Source organism: Ooceraea biroi, chromosome 12 (genome assembly GCF_003672135.1).
Source record: "Ooceraea biroi isolate clonal line C1 chromosome 12, Obir_v5.4, whole genome shotgun sequence".
In the NCBI taxonomy this organism is placed as follows: Eukaryota; Metazoa; Arthropoda; class Insecta; order Hymenoptera; family Formicidae; genus Ooceraea; species Ooceraea biroi.
This window is the reverse complement of record NC_039517.1, coordinates 5,319,391-5,338,474: the sequence shown is the minus strand read 5'-3', so window position 1 is coordinate 5,338,474 and position 19,084 is coordinate 5,319,391. Positions and strand designations below refer to the sequence as shown.

The window sequence follows — 19,084 nt, the reverse complement described above, 5'->3', positions numbered from 1 at the left end:
GATGGTCGCTTACGCAACAGCCAATCGACTTTAACGAGATTCCGCCGTTTTAATTAACGAGCGCTCGCTCGCTCGCGGTAATCACGCGAGACGAAGACGAACGGCGAGCGTCCGCGAGCGATGAACACGTCGTGTACACACGCGCGTGTTAACGCGTGTACGCGACGTCGGTAGCCGTTTCATCTTACGAGCGGCTGCCAATATCGTTCCCGTTCTCCATCGTCTCTTCGTCCTCTCGCGACACGCCCGCTAACGAGGAGAATGCGTCCGCGAAAGAGGAAGTCTTGGGTTTTGATGTACCTGTAACGATGATGGTATTATTTGGGGCTCTTAATCCTTTTTCCGAGATGAGAAAATTATGGCGCAGTGTCCAACAGGTGTCGGCTAACGCGCAGGAAATAAATCGATTATTACGACTGATGGAATTTTCCTTTGCAAAGTTGCGAATTCCGAATGTTCGGTGTCTAGAGAGTTGCACCTGCACATTTATTGAATTTCTTCCACTGTTATATTTCTTTTTAGTTTTCTCAGAATTAAATTCCCAATTTTTCAATTTTCTTCACAGTTTATTATATAGTTTCAGCTTTTTTTCAATTTTATCATATAATTCCGATTATTGTTTTACATATAATTTCTTACATAGTATAAACTCAAGTATAAAGCTAAGAATAATACAGGAGAATGTCGGTTTTTGCAACTTGGTATTTCCGTTCCAATTTTCTGTTCCTTTCCTTGAATTGAAGCTTCGAGGAACATAATAAGCAGTCTGCGTTACTGCTTGCCTCATTCTTACACACTCGAGAATCCTCCGAGGACCCATCTCCGCCGAGCGGATCCGCGCGGAACCGCCGCGAACCTCGCCGAGAATTTCGGGGAGACGTTCCTCCCCGCGCTCGACCCGGGTTCTCACAGGTGTCACGGACGATACTTTCGCCGTCGTTTTGTCCGGCAGCGTGACCGTCGAACACAGCTTCGCTTTTAAGTCGGAATCGCGGCACGATTTGTAGACCCGCTCGCGCGACCGGTAGTGCCTTGCTGGAATTTGAGGCAGCGGAGGACACACATGATGCCACGCGATCCGGTAGGAATCGTGCAAGCCGTGTATTTCGTATCAGCTGCTGATGGACGCTTTGAGATTTTCATCCAGAGCGAGACAAATGGGAGAGCCTCATTTGACAATTGCATGGCGACCCTGCAATTATTTAATATTACAATTTGACGAGTCCCGAATGAATTAATTACGAGCGTTTTCTCGCTTAATTTTAATTTTAATTGATTTTTAATTTTGATTGGTTTTTGATTGAAAAAATATTATTTAATGTTTTCATTAAGGCACTTGGTGTCAGGAAAATTGTAAATTCATGACGAATGATAATTTCATGATGTTAACAAAAACTTTACTTTGACGCTATTTCGTGAAACAATGGAGGCTCGAGATGCTCATTGCGATAAACTGGAATTGTAGGGTTGCCGTACAATTGGTCCCAGATTCTCCTGCTTCGGGACGAATACTCCAGAATTGAGCGAATCGCTGACGCAATTCTGATTTACATTTGTAAGATTCACAAGTATAAAGATTGCACACGAAAAGTAGACGTAGGATTTGACTTTCTCGCACGTTCGTTCGTTTCGTGGCAATCTCGAACTCGCCTTTCGTAGAGATATGCGTTTAACTGTGAGATAGTATTTCGACAAGTTACGCAGTTGTTGTTGATCACGTAGAATTATCGTCGACACATTTCGTTAGGCACTTGCTGTAAATCGAACGTAGTCAATAAAGGCCAGTATTGTATCAGCAATAATAAAAAATCGTTTCTTGTCGCAGTACAAATTATCTCTCGTGCACGCACAATTCCAAGCTGATTGTATCATCAATCGATGAGAGAACGCGTCTTTAGTCAAACGTGCGCGGAACGCACACGCCGCGCACATTGTTAAATAGTAGTAAGCTGGGAGAAAATTTGTAAATAATAGATTGGCATGGTTTGTGGAAGAGGGACCGGGGCCAGTAAGTATTTAGTCTCTTGTACGCTAGACAACAATAAAAATTCGTTACTCCATCAATTTTTTGCAATGTGACGTAATGTGACTTTGACGATACGCGCCCATCTTTGAACAACGTTAAAATATTGTACAAATTATTACGAGACTTGCAAGTCCACGATTCTCACTGCGAGATTAAGTGCTGCAAAGCGCTGCGATAAAAAAATAAAACTTAATAAAAAAAGAAATAATTAATATTACATATTTACACACGCGACGATCGTCCACTTGTTAAAGATTGTCTGTGAATGTTACATATTTGTTATCCTTCGAATAAATTACAATATTATGACACTTGAGTAAAAATAGAAAAGAACTTGCAAAATAATAACGCGCGCGAAGAAAAATGCCTCGGAGGTCCGTGCGCTCTTTACTTTGGAAAAAGAAAAAAGAAAAGTAGTCAAAGTTTCGCAGAAGCGTTAAGAGAACAGAACTCCTGCGGACGGCGAATACGAGGAATCGAGTCTCGCATCTCGGCGTTAATGTATACGCGATGTACTCGGCGGAGAACACGAGGATACGGGAATGGCCGGCAGAATTTACGGACGTAACTGTTTAACATGGTAATGTCAGGTGACAGATGGCCGCATTTAGTCGTAATACCTCGATATGAATATTCAACGTGCGTACGCGAGGTATGGCCCAGGCGGTTTCATGAATACACGCGTCGCTCGCGCTCACGTACGCGTGCTTTTCGCAATGCTCTGTTGGATATGGGCGACGAATATGGATTGCGTATAGTGTTCCGCGAGAGCGCAGAATGTGTGCTCGCTCGTCAAGCATGTTTCAAACTCAACCGGCACGAGATTATATTCGCCTGCGCGATCCGAATGGATAAATTACTCTGAGCGATATTTATTCGTAAGATTATTACAACAATTATCGTGTATGTATAATGTAAAATACAATTGCTACAAAAGGAAGATAAAATAATCAGTCTTTCAATTATTGTCGTAGCTCTGAGATGACGTACGTATATCAAAAGTATGCTTTTCGCGTGGAGCCGTCACTCTTCAGCGTAGCAAGTATTCATCGAGACCTACTACGATCAACTCAATGACTGGCCTTGTTGATGGGATGGCTGGGGGTGAAAACCTCGTAGTCGATTACTGAGAAGTGGTAGTCCCCCATCAGCACGTGGTTCGACGCGTGGTCGCCCTCGTAACTGTGCGGCAGGTTGCTGTAGCTCTCCTTGTTGACATTGCAGTTGCTGGATATCAGCAGATCAGCCCCGGCACCGAAGATGGGTCCTACACTGTAATGTCCAAATCGTAAATGAGTCATTACATTGGACCAACAACAATGGTGATGAATTCTTTTCCATAAAAGAGTACGTCTTTACTCGGGATGGTAGCAGACCGCGAACGACTTCTTCACGACGTCGAACTTGGTCGGGGGTACGTCCTGGTTGTTCGTCAACGTGAACAGGAAGGTTTTCTCCGAGGAGATGTACTGCGCCTTCGAGTTGGTCTTGCCCCATGGAACGTCGCTGAATCCACCGCATATTTCGCCACGCACACCCTGAAGCGCGATGTCAAACTTAGCAAATGGTAGTAGCCAGTGACACAATTGGTTGAAACTGTATGCTTACCAGCACTACCACGTACGTCGGACAAATGTTGTCACAGTGCCGATGAAAAGACGCCGCCGAGTAGCCATGAGTGGATGCCCTGGAAGCACAATGAGGTGTGAGTTGTTGCATGATTCCACGCGCGGATTTGGCGTGTTACCGATATGCATTCGATATCGATTCGACTCGACGTGATTTATTTTTTCGCTCCTGTTTCTCTTTATTTATGTAATACACATGATCCTGTACGAAATTTCTAATAGTAATTTTCTTAAACTTAAATATTGAACCTACCGATAGACCAGCCGCCAACTCTGCTTGGGCACACCGTACCACTGATTCAGAAGGCGTTGGAAGCCCACTTTGTCCCTGGAAAGGATCTGCGAGCCCGGGAAGAGGAACGGACTCACTCGCGGCTGCAGTCGCTTGTCAGAGCAGATCTCCGAGTACTTGTTCGGCAGGGCTGCATACCTATACCTAAAGCGAAACGTCGAGATCGGAGGCGATACCGCCAAACGATGGGTGACCGCCCCGTTAGATCGTACCTTCGAAATTTCGAGCTGCTCGATCGATCGGGAGTGAAAAATTCGTACCTCTCCAACGACATCTCTATTGGTACTGCCCCAGTCGGCTCTACCTCCTCCGCAAACACTTGGCTATCAATTAACAGTAATCGCACGTGATTAATCACACCGGACAGGTGCTGACAGACCCTGATGCGTTCCTCCTCGGTCCAGTGTTGCGTGGGCTGCGTTACCCCTGCCTAAAAATGCGACACTTATTAATTTCAGAATTCAATTCAATCCACCCTATCCTTTAACAAGCAGTGTATTTTTTATTTACTGGATATCCTGCGTACAGACCTGATACTTAGCCCAATTGAGAACTGCCCGCCATACGTCCTCTTCTTCTAGACCAAGATAGTCCGATGATATCAGTTTGACCAACGCCTCTTTTGGGAGATTGCAAAACGCTGTCGTTTTCACAGTGTCGACAGCATTTTCACCGATAAAAGCATAGCATTTCTCGATAAAAGATGAGCAAGCGGCTTTCCCACCTGAAATGTGATAACAGGTAGTGATAGAAAAGAATATATGAGGCGGGAAATATTTTAAATTCTATAGTTTCCTCTGTTAGATAATCACCTGTTCTTTCTTATCATGATTAATGATCTCTAATTTTAATGAAACTTTATTTATAAGATGTTTATTACTTTCTTGCAACTTTCATGTTCTTACGTTGTCTGATTTACATTTTAAGAAATATTAGGGTGATTAAAAGGAAGCAAGTTTAGAAATAAGCTATTTAATAATTGTTTACGTTACATATATGTCCAATTCTTTCACACAATACACATTTGGAATAACTTCTCACATAAAGTGCATCGTATTAAATAATTTCTTTCCAATCGTTTGGTACTATAATGTATACGTAACGTTACAGTGTGCAGAATGTACACGTGTTTACATTCACATGTTTACCAGCAGTTACAACCAGAAAGTACAACATTAATTATTTTAACTATTCAGATGTATGCTGACGTAAATTGAACGCAAAATATGGAGACAATCATCTCTCACGATGGAACTTTACGTTTCGCAATTATCGCAATTTATCGGGAAGAAAACAAATTGCTGAAAAACGTTCGAGAGATAACCTAAAACCAGCATATTCATCTTCATCGATACATTCATCAATCACACACAATACATTTTCCCAAATCTACAAAGTAGCGTCATTTTCGTGTCCAACAGTCTCCCTGAGTGTCCCCTTGTGCAGTCCAACCAGACTTGTCCCCGGATTCGCGCCGAAACGCAGCGCGGGTCGAGGTTAGGTCCGCCGCCTTAATTCGCTCCGGGATTGGTGTTCTGAATCAGCGTGATGTTATCACCCTTCAGCATGATACGTCCTAGCGGTTTCTTGTTTTTCGTCTTCTGGTGGTACTCCTCAGCGTCGTCCAGCACCAGATTCATGTACTCGTCGAAGCCGACGATGTGGCCCTCGATGCGCAGATTCACGTTCTCGAACAGCCACACCTGGACGCGCGAGCGGTTTTGAAGGTAGCGAAATATCAGGTTGATAGGCTGCACCATCACCTTCTGCACCTTCTGCGGCCCCTTGTACGACATCTTCGTGCCGGTGTTTGCAATTTCAAGGACGTACGAACAACGACGTGCCCCGTGAGCGTGCTTTCAGAGCGTGGGATGCCGTAAAATATGGCGTCCTAGCCGCCGCTGCCGGTAGCACTGCTACCAACGCGAGGAACACCGCTCCCCCACCACGCTGGCCATTCTCGCGTCCGCGGTGAGAAATTCACCAGCTCGGAAAAGTCCGTGTGTTTCGATACTTTATGTTCTTTATCGCTATGTAATAATTTATCACATATTTCATTCGTTATCTTCATCATTTTTTATGTCGATATTCTTCGAATTCCGATTTTATTTCTATTTCTACGATCACTAATTGCTGAATCGATATTTTCGCCGCTTCGATAGTTAGATATTCGATTTCGATTCAGGCTTCGATAAGTTTTGAACATCAGTCCCTGTATGATGGCGGTAAATGGCGGAATCATAGACGTCGCGGTTTGGCCGTTCCCTATTTCTCGCGATTATTTCATGCGAAAGTGAATCTCACGCGCGACATATTATCGCGAGTGTTTGTCGTGAAGTGTATCGGAAGCTCGCGGTATACGGGACACCGCCTGTCATCGCTGTGGTATGCCGGTATCGCGATTCCGGCGGTGACGATCCGTTTCGCGATTCCTGGAATCCACCGAAATCGCCGTCGCGTATTTCGTGTTATTTTCGCACCGAAGTGCAGTGAAAGTGCGACACATAGACGATTATTAGGTCATGTACGTATATTTTGTTGATTTATAGTTAATTGTATCAATCATGTAAGTATGGTATGACATTACCATGTATAGCTTGATGTTATATGAATGCATCGCATGCATACGCATAAGAATATTCATGCACGAACGACTGCCGCCATTTTCTCGGTGACGCTTTACATATTAGCAAAAAGCTAACAGCTAACATTTGAATTGCAGTAGAATTATTAATTCTGTATAAAAGAAGGTTATCAGCCTTATTGAAAAAAGTAATATTTTTAGGTTTTAAAAAATATCATTTGTTATTAAAGTCGTTTTCTTAAAGTAATTAGATTAACTAGTTAAATAAAATGTTCAAATACAAAATTTATTCGAAATTTGCAAGATTTAGTTTATATAATAAGTAGTATTTGTTTTTACTTTCATTAAAATTGATATTTTCAATTCGTTAATAATTTGTTTCAACAAGCAATGCAAAATTTCTTTTATTAAATGCAGTTTTGATGAAAAAATTTTTTATTAAAAAACGTTTGTAATTATATTTTAGCATCAATGTGTCTATAATCAAATTGTATAATATATCATATCTATATTTCATTTTTATGCAGGATGAACGTGATAAATAATACTATACTACCATTGTCCGTAAAGTGCTGCCGAGGACGTGGAAACAACGAAAGATAGCCATCGATAAAGCGAATTCCTTCGTTTGTTACGGTGAGTAAAATTGTTTGATACATTTGTTGCGTTTGCAGATTAATTTATTGCAAGCAAACTGCAAACTAATATTGATAACGCAAGAATAATGAGATAATAAATACCTGGGACTCGTTCCTGGGCGTCCAAAGCGGCGGTTAAAAGCGCGCAGGCGTTTCCGGGGCTTAAAGTGGTAGACACGTGTTCCTCGCAACTCCTCCAAAGTTCCTCGATGCCAAGCTCTTGCGCCAATCCCAGCATCTCGAAAATACCGCTGTCTTGCAGTATTATCTGCAATTAATCACGAGAAGAAATTTATGAAAGCTTATCTCAATCTCGCGACAATTTGATCTATTTCTTTATGCAGCTTTCTCGCGAGAACACACTTTACGACTCAATTAATACGTGGAATATAATAACAAATCCATTTCTGAATCTTCAAACTTTTGCGGTTCAATAACGTATCAACAATACTTAAAGCAAGGCGTACAAACCATAGGAAATCGATCAATCGCGATCAACACTTGATCTCAAGTTTCAAAAGGTGGTTTAAAGTCTCGCTTCGTTCCCTGCTGAAGTCCTATGATTTTTTACATGCCTAACGCTGCGCCACAGAGCGCCAAATGGTAAAGCGATTTTATAAAATCGCAGGCCCGACTGTGCCGAGGCTAGAGAGAGCTATCAGATTACGCGGCTGATGATACTCACCATGCCGGTGTAGATGTAACGGATGAACTGGCGGAACGTTTCCGGGTGTGCGTGCGGCATCCGCACCGGCGTCGGGTTTCCGGGTGTGCCGATCCTCTTGGCGGCCGTGAAGTTCTTGCACCTGCGGAATATAAAATCTTTTGAAACAATCGCGTCTGTCGCGTTTCGCGCTGTCCGTCTTCGCTCTCCTCTCGGAACAAACAAATTCTTTTCCGCCACCACCGTCGCCGCCATCGTCATCGTATACCCGGCTTTTCGCACGGTGCTCCTCGTTACGAAAGAGCTTAATTGACTTCGTCACGAAGCTGGAGGGACACACGAAACCGAGATGCGGCGGCACAGGGGCGCGATGTGCCTACCCTTAGAAATTAATGGCAACCTTCAGAAGCACCCTCACGCCGCGTATCCCCTCCGACGCGCTGGGAATAACGCAGCGGACGGGTACACGCGGCTCGAGAGGAACTTGCCGCCCGTGTGACCCATTAATTGTTCGATCCGGACCCTTCGGATTGTACGGCGAATTAGCGAGCGCCATCGGCATAATGGACGACGAGATACGTCTATTTAATGTACCCAAGTATCGGAGAGTTTCGGAGCTGAGGCGCGGTATAGTTTATTGTTTTGCAATCTTCTAATTTAATTAGAGGCCGATTTACTCACGTGATGTAATTACTGGTAAAGCCTCATGCGGAGAGAGAAAGGGAGATATTCCCGATCTGTTAATTGAGAGCGAGACAGTCGCTCTCTAAATACACGAAAAAAATTGTGTAGCGCGGGTAAATATCGAGCATCTATTTTATTACCACTTCCGGGCGTGCGCAACAGAGTCATTCGCAAATATTGACATCGAGTTTGCAGAAAACTGCGCGCGCGATGCACCGACGGCCGAGCGTTTCATATTTGCCGCTGCTCTATGAGGGGAACCCCATAGAATCTGATCACTATAATGTCGAAATAATTAAATGAGAGTTCGAACAACGTTGCATTTCAACAAAATACCGCCCGACATCTTCGGTAGTGTCTACTATTGACCATTGGCTGGACATATCAAAACGAAATTGGATTTACGAGGCGGAGTATTTTTTCTCCAGAGAGAGAGAGAGAGAGAGAGAGAGAGAGAGAAAGGGAGTGGCGATGAGGACGAGCGTAAATTGATTCGTTTTTCAATCGGCTCAGACGAGGGGCTTTGTTTTTATTCCGCGTAGTCTTAGCAACGTTAATTAGTTTTGCCAGAACGGAGTTCTCTCGCAGAAGGAAAAGAGAAACCCGTAATATAATTCGTACTTTCAATAACGACTCTCGGAAGTTAAATCTGTTAATAGCCCTTGTATTATTCTCTCCGCCCGTTACTCCGCGAGTACTTGTCGTGAGCATTTTCTTTATTAAAGATCCGCCGCCCTCTCCCACATGCGTGGATGATTTTTCTTTTGCATGAGACTCTGCGGGAGTATCCGAGACTGTGCGAGTGTAACGCATCGATTTCAGATTACGCTCGTGATGCCCTACGCACGTGAATTAATGCAGCGTGCAACGCGTGATACAAATTGCCGACAAAGCGAGAGTGCTATTTGTGGATATTAAAAAGCACCTGCAATTATCTTTAAGTAATATTCGCACGTGCAGGGTAGCTGTATAGGAAACACGCACACACATACACGCACCTACGACCTCTCTATTTTTTTCCTTTTTCATGTAATTCCCAATAAATAATCGGTAGAACTCGTTTATCAAATTATTATTCTGCAGTATGTTTTAAATCTTGTGAAATATTTCGAACGTTAACGTTTACTAGGATTTCGGATCTTGCGGATTTGTAGCTTACGAGGCATTCAAAGTCACGTCTCCACGTTGTAAATATCTTTGACTATATTGCAAAAGTACTATATTGCAGTACGTGCGAGCGGAACTTGCCATTTGAGAATAAACCTACATACACTCCGCGATCGCGTACTCGGGGAGCGATTCAAAATGCCGGGATTGCAAATACAAAGTGCCGCAGCGATCGCGTGGAATACATCGGCACCGAGTCAAAAGAAATTGTGTCAAAGGGCATGCGAGCGGAGCGGTCTTTGAAGTTCCGCGGGCGAACCGCGCGCGAAACGGAGAAAAGCGGAATTGAAGTAAAGTGGATGAAAAGCGCGAAAATACAGCGTTCCAGGCTCGGCTGAGCTGAGCGTTTTCGACGGACGTGGCAAAAGTTTCGAGCTCTCGACGCGAGTGAGACTCGAGGGTGTCGGCGGTGGGCGCGAAGTCAGGAAGGGTTGAAGCGATGTTTATTCGAACAACCAGGGTTTTGCAAGCTGCGGCATCCCCGGGAAAATATTACGTCGCGAATCGCGCCGATGGCCGAGTTTCGCCGGGCAAAATTGCTTCGTCGACGGACGTGTGATCGATAATTAATATCCGACTCGTGCGAGGGGATTATGAATTTTTGTTGTTGTTGTGCGCATTTTATCCGTGTAACGAACGTTTGTGAGCGGTGTTTACCGTTCCGTGCGATCGACCGCGATTATCGATATCGTCGGGCGGTGTTTTTATAAAATCTCGCGCTCGGGCAGATCGAAAATGTTTAATTGCTTTGACGGATGCAACGCACACCAATTTCAACAATCGCAACGCTGTTTTTTAATCCCGTTTTTCTCGCTTTCCCGGCTACATCTGCAATTGTCGTGTGACTCTTCAGTCCCATTTGCATCCGTGCTCCACCCTCCATCGAAGGGAAGATTACCCAGGGCTTACTCGGGGAGGAAGAGTGGGTCTAGACGGTAATACGCGTACTCTTAGAAAATTTTATTTCCGCCTTTTCAGCCGGCGCTCGTCGCGGCTGGGCGGATCCTCGAGTGCGCGAGTCTCTTTATCGCGATTTTCAATGCGGTAGAGCGTCGTGAAGAGTTTTGAGCGCGCGGTAGCATTGTCCATTCGTTTCGGCCGCGGACATCTGTCAGCGACACGCGTAACTTAATTTGCCGAGGTTCGCGTCGGCGGCCAGCCGAGTACCGAGAGAGAAAGAACTCAGAGGGATGAGAGGGAAAAGGTGAGAGAAAGAGAGAGAATGACAGGCAGCACGCGGAGGGTGGATATGACGGCGCGATGACAAAGGCTCCGCCGTTACTTTCCGCACCCGATGTTGAAGGGATTCACGGAAACGTCATAATTGACTTTACAATTAGCGCCGTCTTGTCTCGCGATGTGCCAACCCTTTGGGCAGGCTCGCCCTACCCCTAAATATCAATCGAATCCGCCGTATGCGCGTCCGGGACGCAAGGGAGAGGTGAGAGCGAGGGATCCGAGTGGCGCGGGGGATACGAGGGAAAGAGTGCTTCTCTTGTTGTCTAACTAATTAAAATGGGCCGATCGATTCGATTTGCCGTAACTATCTTCATAAGTCGTAACAGACCCTTAATTGAAATTCATCGCCGGCACGAACTCTGCTGCCGGCGACTTGATAAGTCGCTGCTTCTTTCCGCATTTCTAATGATGCTCCCCGCGCGTCGCGAGAGTGATGAGCCTTTGTTCGTTTCATCTGCAACTTGCACGATGAAACGGCTTTGCATCTGCCGCGTCGATATCGCTAATTAGTGATCGTTGGCTCTCTGCTAGCCTTTTTCTCGATTATCGAAGATGCATTCCCGCAAGCTGCTTCGTCTCGTGTTTTTCGCAAATTTGCGCAGCGCATGCGTCGAGTTTGCAAGTTTTTCGACAAAAGTACAGGCATTGGCTCTCTCGTGACGATTAATCGCGCACTTTCACGGCGTGTAAACTCTCCGAGGAAATCTCGCGGTTCGACCGGCATAATGGCGCGGCGGGATGCCGTAATAAGGATTACTATTGCCGATTAATCCGGTATCCAGAGGGTATGACGCCTGTTCATTTATCGAAGTAACTGCTCCACGTATACGACCCCGCCGTGCTTGGAATTCCTAACGGTATCGCGAAAATAACTGCTATTGATGGAAATAAACTCTCATCGCCTCTTCGAGATCTTTGTGCTCACTAGTGTTTATTTGCTAATGTATTTCCGAGCAGATTTTAATTACCGTAATTACGTTGTTTTAATTAATTGTCCCGGAAAAGTAATTTTGATAAATGGCAAGTTTTAATACTCACATGTATTAAATGAGGATCGTGAAATTTCCCACATTTTAGAAATTTCAATAATTTTCTGTACGTTATCTTAATTAACTGTCTCGAAAAACTGGGATTTGAATATTTACATGTATTAATTTAGATCTATGAGATTTCCAACATTTCAGAAATTTCAATAAATTTCTCGTTACATTATCTTAATGAACTGTCCCGAATAAGAATTTCGGAAAAACGGCAATTTTTAATACTCACATGCATTAAACAAGGATCGCGAGGTTGTCAATATTTTAGAAATTTCAATAAATTTCTCGTTATATTGTCTCAATCAATTGTCCTGAATAAATATTCCCGAAAAATGGTCATTTTTAATACTCACACATTAAACAAAAACTATGAAATTTCAATAATTATCTCGGAATCTCGCAAAATCGTATATATATCTCTCTCTCTTAAATTAATATTCTGAGCAAAATTAATATTTTCATAAATAATGGCTCGTTAAAACCGACCTGGCTTGAAGTATTATTCTGTGGGCATAGACCGGGGTTTCGTCCCTCCCCAGTAGAAACACGATATCAGCTGAGTCCTTATCCTCAGAGAGTCGCGCTAGATCCTCCAGTAACCTCGGGACGCCGGCCAGCCCCGCCTCGCCCGACATCCCGGCAGCACCTGCCGCCGCCGCAACGGCAACGGCCCTAGTTCCCATTGTTCTCAGTCTCTCCTCTGTACAGACGACCGTTAATCAAAAGTGAATTAAGTAATATCGGCTTTTGAGTAATTAACAAAGCAAATCCTCCGCGCCGCGAACTTGCCGCGCGCGCTATAAATATCGATATCGCGCGCACTCGAAGCGAACTCTGCTCAATTCCTCTCATACGTCAAAGCCATAAATGCGGATAATTAGAATTTATTTGTTAAAAGCTGCTTTCCATGCTCGCGCTGCGAAAAGAAGAGATTCAAGTGTCTCGATTTTTTGTTCGCAGGAAATATCGCAAAATTATAAACGGAAAGATTAAAAAAATTTTAAGTTTTATCTTAAAAACAAAACATGATTGAAGGGAGTTACTTTGGCATTTCTATATTCGGAGGGAGCGGCCATTTATCATTTATTTCTTATCGCGCCCTCACATTGTCGGGAAAATCTCGTAACGTAGGACAACGCCAGCAATTTGCGATAATCCGAAATTAATAGGACCGCACGAGAACGGCAAGAAGATGACAGCTGCACGCCGAGCGACGCTTTTTTGCGGATCGTTCGCGTCGCGTCGTGACGGATGCGGAAATTCGTGGGCGCCGCGGAAAAAGCGACAAAACCGATCAAGGTACAATCGGCGCTAATTGCGCTATTAATATTTGATTTGTGCGCGCGTGTTTGTTGGTTCGTTCGGTCGATTGCGCGGACAAGAGAGGGATTTTGTGTCACCGCGACGCCATTGCGAGCGGGCCTTCTGATTCCCTTTTAATTAGTCCGGGTTTTGTAGTTTTCGAACGCATCAGCCGACGATTGTACCGCGAGACGAGAGCTCGCAATCAGCGGCAGTCATTTACTCTGCCCCGGCGCGTCACCCCGCCGGCCAATCCCGCATTCCGGGCAATGTGATTCGATTAAAATGTCATTGCCAGAGTGCTCTAACGTCCGCCCCCGATGATACCATCAAGAACTAATTAGCGCTTAGAATCTCGACCTCTGCACGGTGATACGGCGATCGGTTTGATCATTACGACGTCTCGCAGTGGCCGTTCTTATGTTTATTAACACATTCACCGAACCGCGGTGAATAATTTAGCGAATTTTCCGCTCAATTGGATTATTTAAATTCAGCATAACATGGTCATACATATATATATATATATATAAGCGTTTCCATCATTTTAACAAATACAAATATTCATTTCAAAATGTGCTTCGTTCGTTGTACTTTTCTATTGTTATTAAACTCTATTGTTTATTGTAAAATTAAATTCTATTGTTATTAAATATTGTTATTATTATGATCTTGTAACTATAAACAATTGTGTATTGTAATATTATTCACGTATCTCAACGTTTGTTGCATGTTGGTCACCGGTGGGCCAGTGAATGGATTAATATGCGCGTTTTTCGTTGCTGTCCCTTCAGGCGACAAGTTTCGACTGTAACGACGTGTCAATCGCGGGAAATTTGCATGTGTACAATTTACAAACTATAATTTATAATAATAATGTAACTGTAATTTTCGGACCGACTTGAACGTTCCGCTTTTTGTCAATTTGCACGTATCAATTATAGTTTAATGAGACGATTCATGATATAATAGTCTTTTATATGCATACATTATGTGTATGCAAAAGTTTTAGTCATTTTTTGCACATTTTCACTTTAGGTACATGATGCAATTAAATTCCAAATTCTCTCGACATGTTAACACAATTCTCATTATTTTAGCACTCATTTCAGAAATACGTGCACAAGCATTAACGTGGAAGCATCAACGCGGACACGAATAGCGTATCTCCAATCTGATCGCGATACACGCCGACTACATGTCGATTATTAACACTGATCTCGTTCACGCGTTGCTTTTACAAGCGACGTGCACATTCCACAGTCGCAAATCGGTGTGAAATATCAGAACCGCTAGTGTCCGGTTCGCCGATAAATTTTCCACTGTAATTTTACGCGGATATCACCTGCGTGGCAGAGGTATTTGAGATACGTTTCTGTTTATTTTGTTCTGATCCGTACGCGCGAAATGTCACGTACCCAACAGCCATCGATCCTTACAAACGCGACGATAAACACCAGTGGATTCTCGTTACGAATTTGACGTATACCTCACCGATTGCATCACAACGCACCGCTGTACAATTCAATTCAACAGTCGGCAACGGTCCCATTGATCCTACGATTTGATTTCACTCTCCTCTTCAGAATCTTCAGAAGGTCCAATGATCGCACAAAAGACCGTTCGGGCGACGCTTACCTGCGTGGATCGAGCGAACCAGCAAAGAAGACGCTCGTCGGAGAAGGGACCAGCCTACAACGAATCACGTGGATGGAGATGCCGTTCGCAGGTCTCTTCTTCGCAGGTGTGCGTCTTCTCTTCCCTGGCAGTCTCGTTTTCAAGCGTTCTGCTCGCGGTTTCCGGTTCGCCTGATCCTCACTGCCACGCGCGCGGTGACGTCGCGTGTAGCCGCGTGCGAGACGCCGCGAGAATGAGGAAACCTCCGGGAAAGCTACCGTGTTCCTCTTGTATGGGACCAGCTCGTCTCACGAGAGCGCTGGACCAGGCCCCTCAGTGTGCTCGGCTACGCCGCTTCTCAGGGGCCACTCGCTCCGTCCCACTCTCCCTCCTCACCTCCCAGTCTCCCGCCCTCTCGCTCGCACCGGTGGCCGGGCCCTACGGGGGTCCTCCTCTCGCTCGCGTTCGTCGTGTCCTCGTCTAGTGGGGCCCAGGTACTCCGAGATCGCTGCTCCCTGGGCCCGTTGTTGCCAGATCGTCCGTGGATCACGCGAGAGCAGTGCTACGTGAGCTGCGCTCGTCCGTCTCTGCTCTGTTATTAGTTGTAGTGTGATTAGAGGAATTATTGGGATGCGAATAGTTCTGTCTTCTAGAGTTCTGTTATATCGGGTCAGGCAAAAAGATTGGTTCAACTAATTTTCAATTTTTCAAAGTTAAAAAATCAGTTTAACAACAATGTTGATAATCTCCTTTTATCTTAAGATAAAATGTCTCACGTGGATTCATATATGATGATAGTCGTACATAGCAATTCTGATTCACTTCAGTAAACTTGATAATCACTTCGAGAATTCATTATTTAATGGTTCCGTTTGATCACAAACGAATTTAACGCATCTGTCTCGGAGGTCTATTAGGAAATGCAAGTTTCCGTGTTCGTTAAGAACGATGAGCCCCTCCGGCATGTCGAATGCGAGGAATTTAATTCCGACGAAGTTCGGTCGGTTCACCAATCGACTCGCGGCCGCTACTTTACGTCTTCCTGAAAGAAATTCCGCATACCATCAAGTTTGAGGTCTTGCGACAGGAAATTCGCGGTTACTCGCGGGCTAACAACAGCCTTGCGAAAATGGGTTTGCATACCGTGCGGTTTTGCGGGAAGAGGATAGTACCGCACAATGCGGTTCCGTTGATTCTTCGCGCGAGAAAGACCGCCTCGTTTGCTCTTAACGCTTTGCTGTTATCTTCGACTTTCCTCCGATTTGGCATCGATTGCTCGGAACCGCAGAAGCGACCGTTGCTGCACCACGTTGTGGTTCCAGACTTCTTATGTGTTTAACGACGCGATTGAAACGTTCTTCTTTCGTTTACTTAAAGCAAATGGAATGGCTCATGTGTATAAAAACTGACGAAGATTTGCGTTTTCATTCCATCGATTTTAAGGGAAATCGATTTTAAGAAAAGGAAAGAATTGATGTAGAAAAGATATATCATATTAATTATTTTAATTATCTTCTATTGTCGTTTTATAAACACTTGTTTTATGAATATCAGGTGATAGAAATATATTTTCATATTTCGCAAGTGCAAGAGATTTATGCATGATAATTTAATTTTTTTACTCGACATAGATCAGTCAACGAATTGCTTGGAGCAGTCAGATTTTCAAGATAAAATTGGTAATACCGATTTATCATTTATTTATATTTTTCGCCATATGTAGCTTCGTCGAATCGCTATTTTGCGACTCTGCAGGTATCGCATCGGCAGGTATACTATAGTGCAGCAAACGGAAAGTCGCTCCTGCTTCGAGGTGTACTGAACAGCATGATGAACCGATCTTGCCAGATTGGTGGAAACCATCGGTGGACGGTAAAGTAGGTTCAAGATTGTCACGATCCTCCACAGATGTCCAACATTGATCGTGAATCGCATAGATCGTGCGAAATGTTACGTCTGTATACAGATGCAGAGCATAAATCATTTTATAATGATTTTATTATTGTCGTACGTAATTAAACAGCAATCACCTGTCAAAGTCAGCTAACATAGCGATTTAAGATCGATAGTTATCAATAGCTATCTTTTCGAGTCAGAATCCAGTTAGAATACTTATGTTAGAATTCTTGAATTCTGAATTACCATATATTTAATAAATATATTTTAATATTAATAAATATATACTAGGTAAAATGTAGACATTGGATTCGGCTTCCGAGCAGCGTTTCTCGTCACTTTTTTATTTCTTCCAAAATGAATGAGTAATCAATTCTTCAGTTATAATAACCAACAGCACGAAAGTGTTAAATCTAGAATAAATACAGTATATGCCTAAAATAGAACTTGTGCATTTATTTTTTCTGAGGAAGGCCTAAGGGTATGGAACAGAAAAATCTCACTAGCTATATTAAATCAGTTATCACTCATTAATGATGCGCCAGTGTAACATCAAGAGAACATCACTAAGAATTATTACTTTCGCTTGCAAACTCGTACTACGAAATTCACTGCGATGAAAATCGCGAGCAAGATGAGCAAGGCGATTGTAGCGACGGAAGACGAAGAGAAAACCGCGTACGGATTTTTATCCAAAATCCGGATCGGCGTGATGGAAAGAAAGAGGCCTAGAGGAGGATCGTTTTGCATAATAGATTCCCGTGGCGATTGCGCGCTAGTGCAAATAGAAACGGATTCCTCGGCGCATTCGATGTAACAATCGAATCGGTAATCAAGCCGGCCTCGATAATCGAATCAGACTGGGTACACGTGTAATTGAAATTTCACAGTCGACTAGCGCAAACACCATAGCGGCCATTCTTCGAAATTACGCCGACAAATTTCGTTTTGCTTGTCAACGACATCGATGACCGGGCGAGTTATTTCGCCCACAGAGAATAGTGTAAACACGTTCGATTTAAAGACTGTTATGAAGCACATGAACCGACACGAAATGAAATAGCAATCCGAGATACATTCGCCGGGCACCAAGCTAGAAATCTCGAATTAAATATCTACTGAAGCAAGACTGTTAAAGTTGATTGGATAAGAAGGTTTAGTGTAAAGAAAAATTTTTTGCCTCTTTCTTCTGTATATTTATACACTTATTATACTCTTAAATTTAATTCACGCTAAGAGCTTCTCTCGTTGACTTCCGACTCTTGACTTTAAGGAATTGCTAGAAATTAAAGTAAAGCCAATATATTTTTATAAAGAAACAGAGGAAATAGTAAAAACAAATACAAAAACTCGTGAAATAATCTTTAATTAAAATTTTATATAAAATTTTTTCTTACAGTAGAGATAGGTAATATGAGAGGAATTATTTTTCAAAATAAAATTAAGATAACAATCACCTAGTAGCGAAAACCTCGAAGTAAAAACATAGTGTATCGGCACTTACTTTCTTTGTGAATAGTATTTAAAACTGACAACAGCGTAAAAGTAGACAAACACACACACACACACACATCCGTAAATTATTATACTACATATATATAATCAAGATACAACTGTGACGGTATGGTAACTTCTCTCGCAAACTATAATACTTCCCTCACCGTGAACCTCGTGCACCCGCGCTTGGTTTTGTCTCGCAAGCCTCGTGAGTCCGCAAAGCTGGCTTGAAGAATAATGCGCCAATGTTTTTTACAAACCTGTACCAATACCAAGAGGCCATCTCTCCGACCCCGCGAACGTCCGAATAAGTTTCTATGGCCCGAAATACCTCGTTTCCCGCGCGCGCTCGCCATAACAACCGTGGAAACGTCGGAACGATGAACGCGGCCTCAATACATTTGGCCCGACGACAGGTGCATCTCCAGGATGATAGTAGTAGTGGTGATGACGGTGGCGGTGGTGATGGTGGTGGTCGACGTAAATCACGCTTAATCTTCCGTGTCTATCTGCGCTGTATGTGAAAGCGCGGAAAACGCGTTGACACGAGCGTGGCGAGGACTGATGGCACTCATAAAAATAAGTGAAAAAGCCTTCATAAAGCCGATCCGAAAAACCATTCTATGCGGAAACACCGCTGTATTATCACCCTCGCGGTCTTCTATCGCGACGTCTCTCGTTTCAGCACGCGGTACGCGCGAAAATTCGCGGCGCCGTTGCGTAATCATTGTTATTCGCAAATTACTTCATGGCTTAGCGACTATTTCATGACGCATCACTGCGCCGGATTCTGCATCCTCGACGCCGTCA

At 43.7% G+C, this 19,084-nt stretch overlaps 2 protein-coding genes across 2 annotated transcripts; both read right to left on the bottom strand.

Annotated features, from left to right (window-relative positions):
* Nucleotides 1-1,276: 1,276 nt before the first annotated feature.
* Nucleotides 1,277-4,843, bottom strand: LOC105277752. The gene is made up of 7 exons (XM_026974330.1): nucleotides 4,838-4,843; nucleotides 4,477-4,731; nucleotides 4,159-4,376; nucleotides 3,908-4,090; nucleotides 3,635-3,713; nucleotides 3,386-3,564; nucleotides 1,277-3,298 (listed from the first exon to the last, which is right to left on the bottom strand). Exons 1-7 carry the CDS (start codon nucleotides 4,841-4,843, stop codon nucleotides 3,097-3,099), a joined length of 1,122 nt encoding a protein of 373 aa, XP_026830131.1. The 3' UTR covers nucleotides 1,277-3,096.
* A 59-nt stretch (nucleotides 4,844-4,902) lies between these two features.
* On the bottom strand, nucleotides 4,903-12,660 carry LOC105277751. The gene is made up of 4 exons (XM_026974150.1): nucleotides 12,449-12,660; nucleotides 7,854-7,974; nucleotides 7,211-7,436; nucleotides 4,903-5,786 (listed from the first exon to the last, which is right to left on the bottom strand). Exons 1-4 carry the CDS (start codon nucleotides 12,643-12,645, stop codon nucleotides 5,458-5,460), a joined length of 873 nt encoding a protein of 290 aa, XP_026829951.1. The 5' UTR covers nucleotides 12,646-12,660; the 3' UTR covers nucleotides 4,903-5,457.
* Nucleotides 12,661-19,084: the final 6,424 nt, after the last annotated feature.

What these genes read in the sequence shown, in the direction of transcription:
- LOC105277752 (XM_026974330.1), bottom strand. An exon ending in AGTTGGCGGCTGGTCTATCG is followed by an intron (nt 3,714 to 3,907) that starts GTAGGTTCAATA and finishes TTGTGCTTCCAG; the next exon opens with GGCATCCACTCATGGCTACT. An exon ending in GCGGTCTGCTACCATCCCGA is followed by an intron (nt 3,299 to 3,385) that starts GTAAAGACGTAC and finishes TGGACATTACAG; the next exon opens with TGTAGGACCCATCTTCGGTG.
- LOC105277751 (XM_026974150.1), bottom strand. Translation starts at nt 12,645, where the DNA reads ATGGGAACTAGGGCCGTTGCCGTTGCGGCGGCGGCAGGTGCTGCCGGG. An exon ending in AGAATAATACTTCAAGCCAG is followed by an intron (nt 7,975 to 12,448) that starts GTCGGTTTTAAC and finishes TATATTCCGCAG; the next exon opens with GTGCAAGAACTTCACGGCCG. An exon ending in TTGCAGTTTGCTTGCAATAA is followed by an intron (nt 5,787 to 7,210) that starts ATTAATCTGCAA and finishes CTCACGGGGCAC; the next exon opens with GTCGTTGTTCGTACGTCCTT.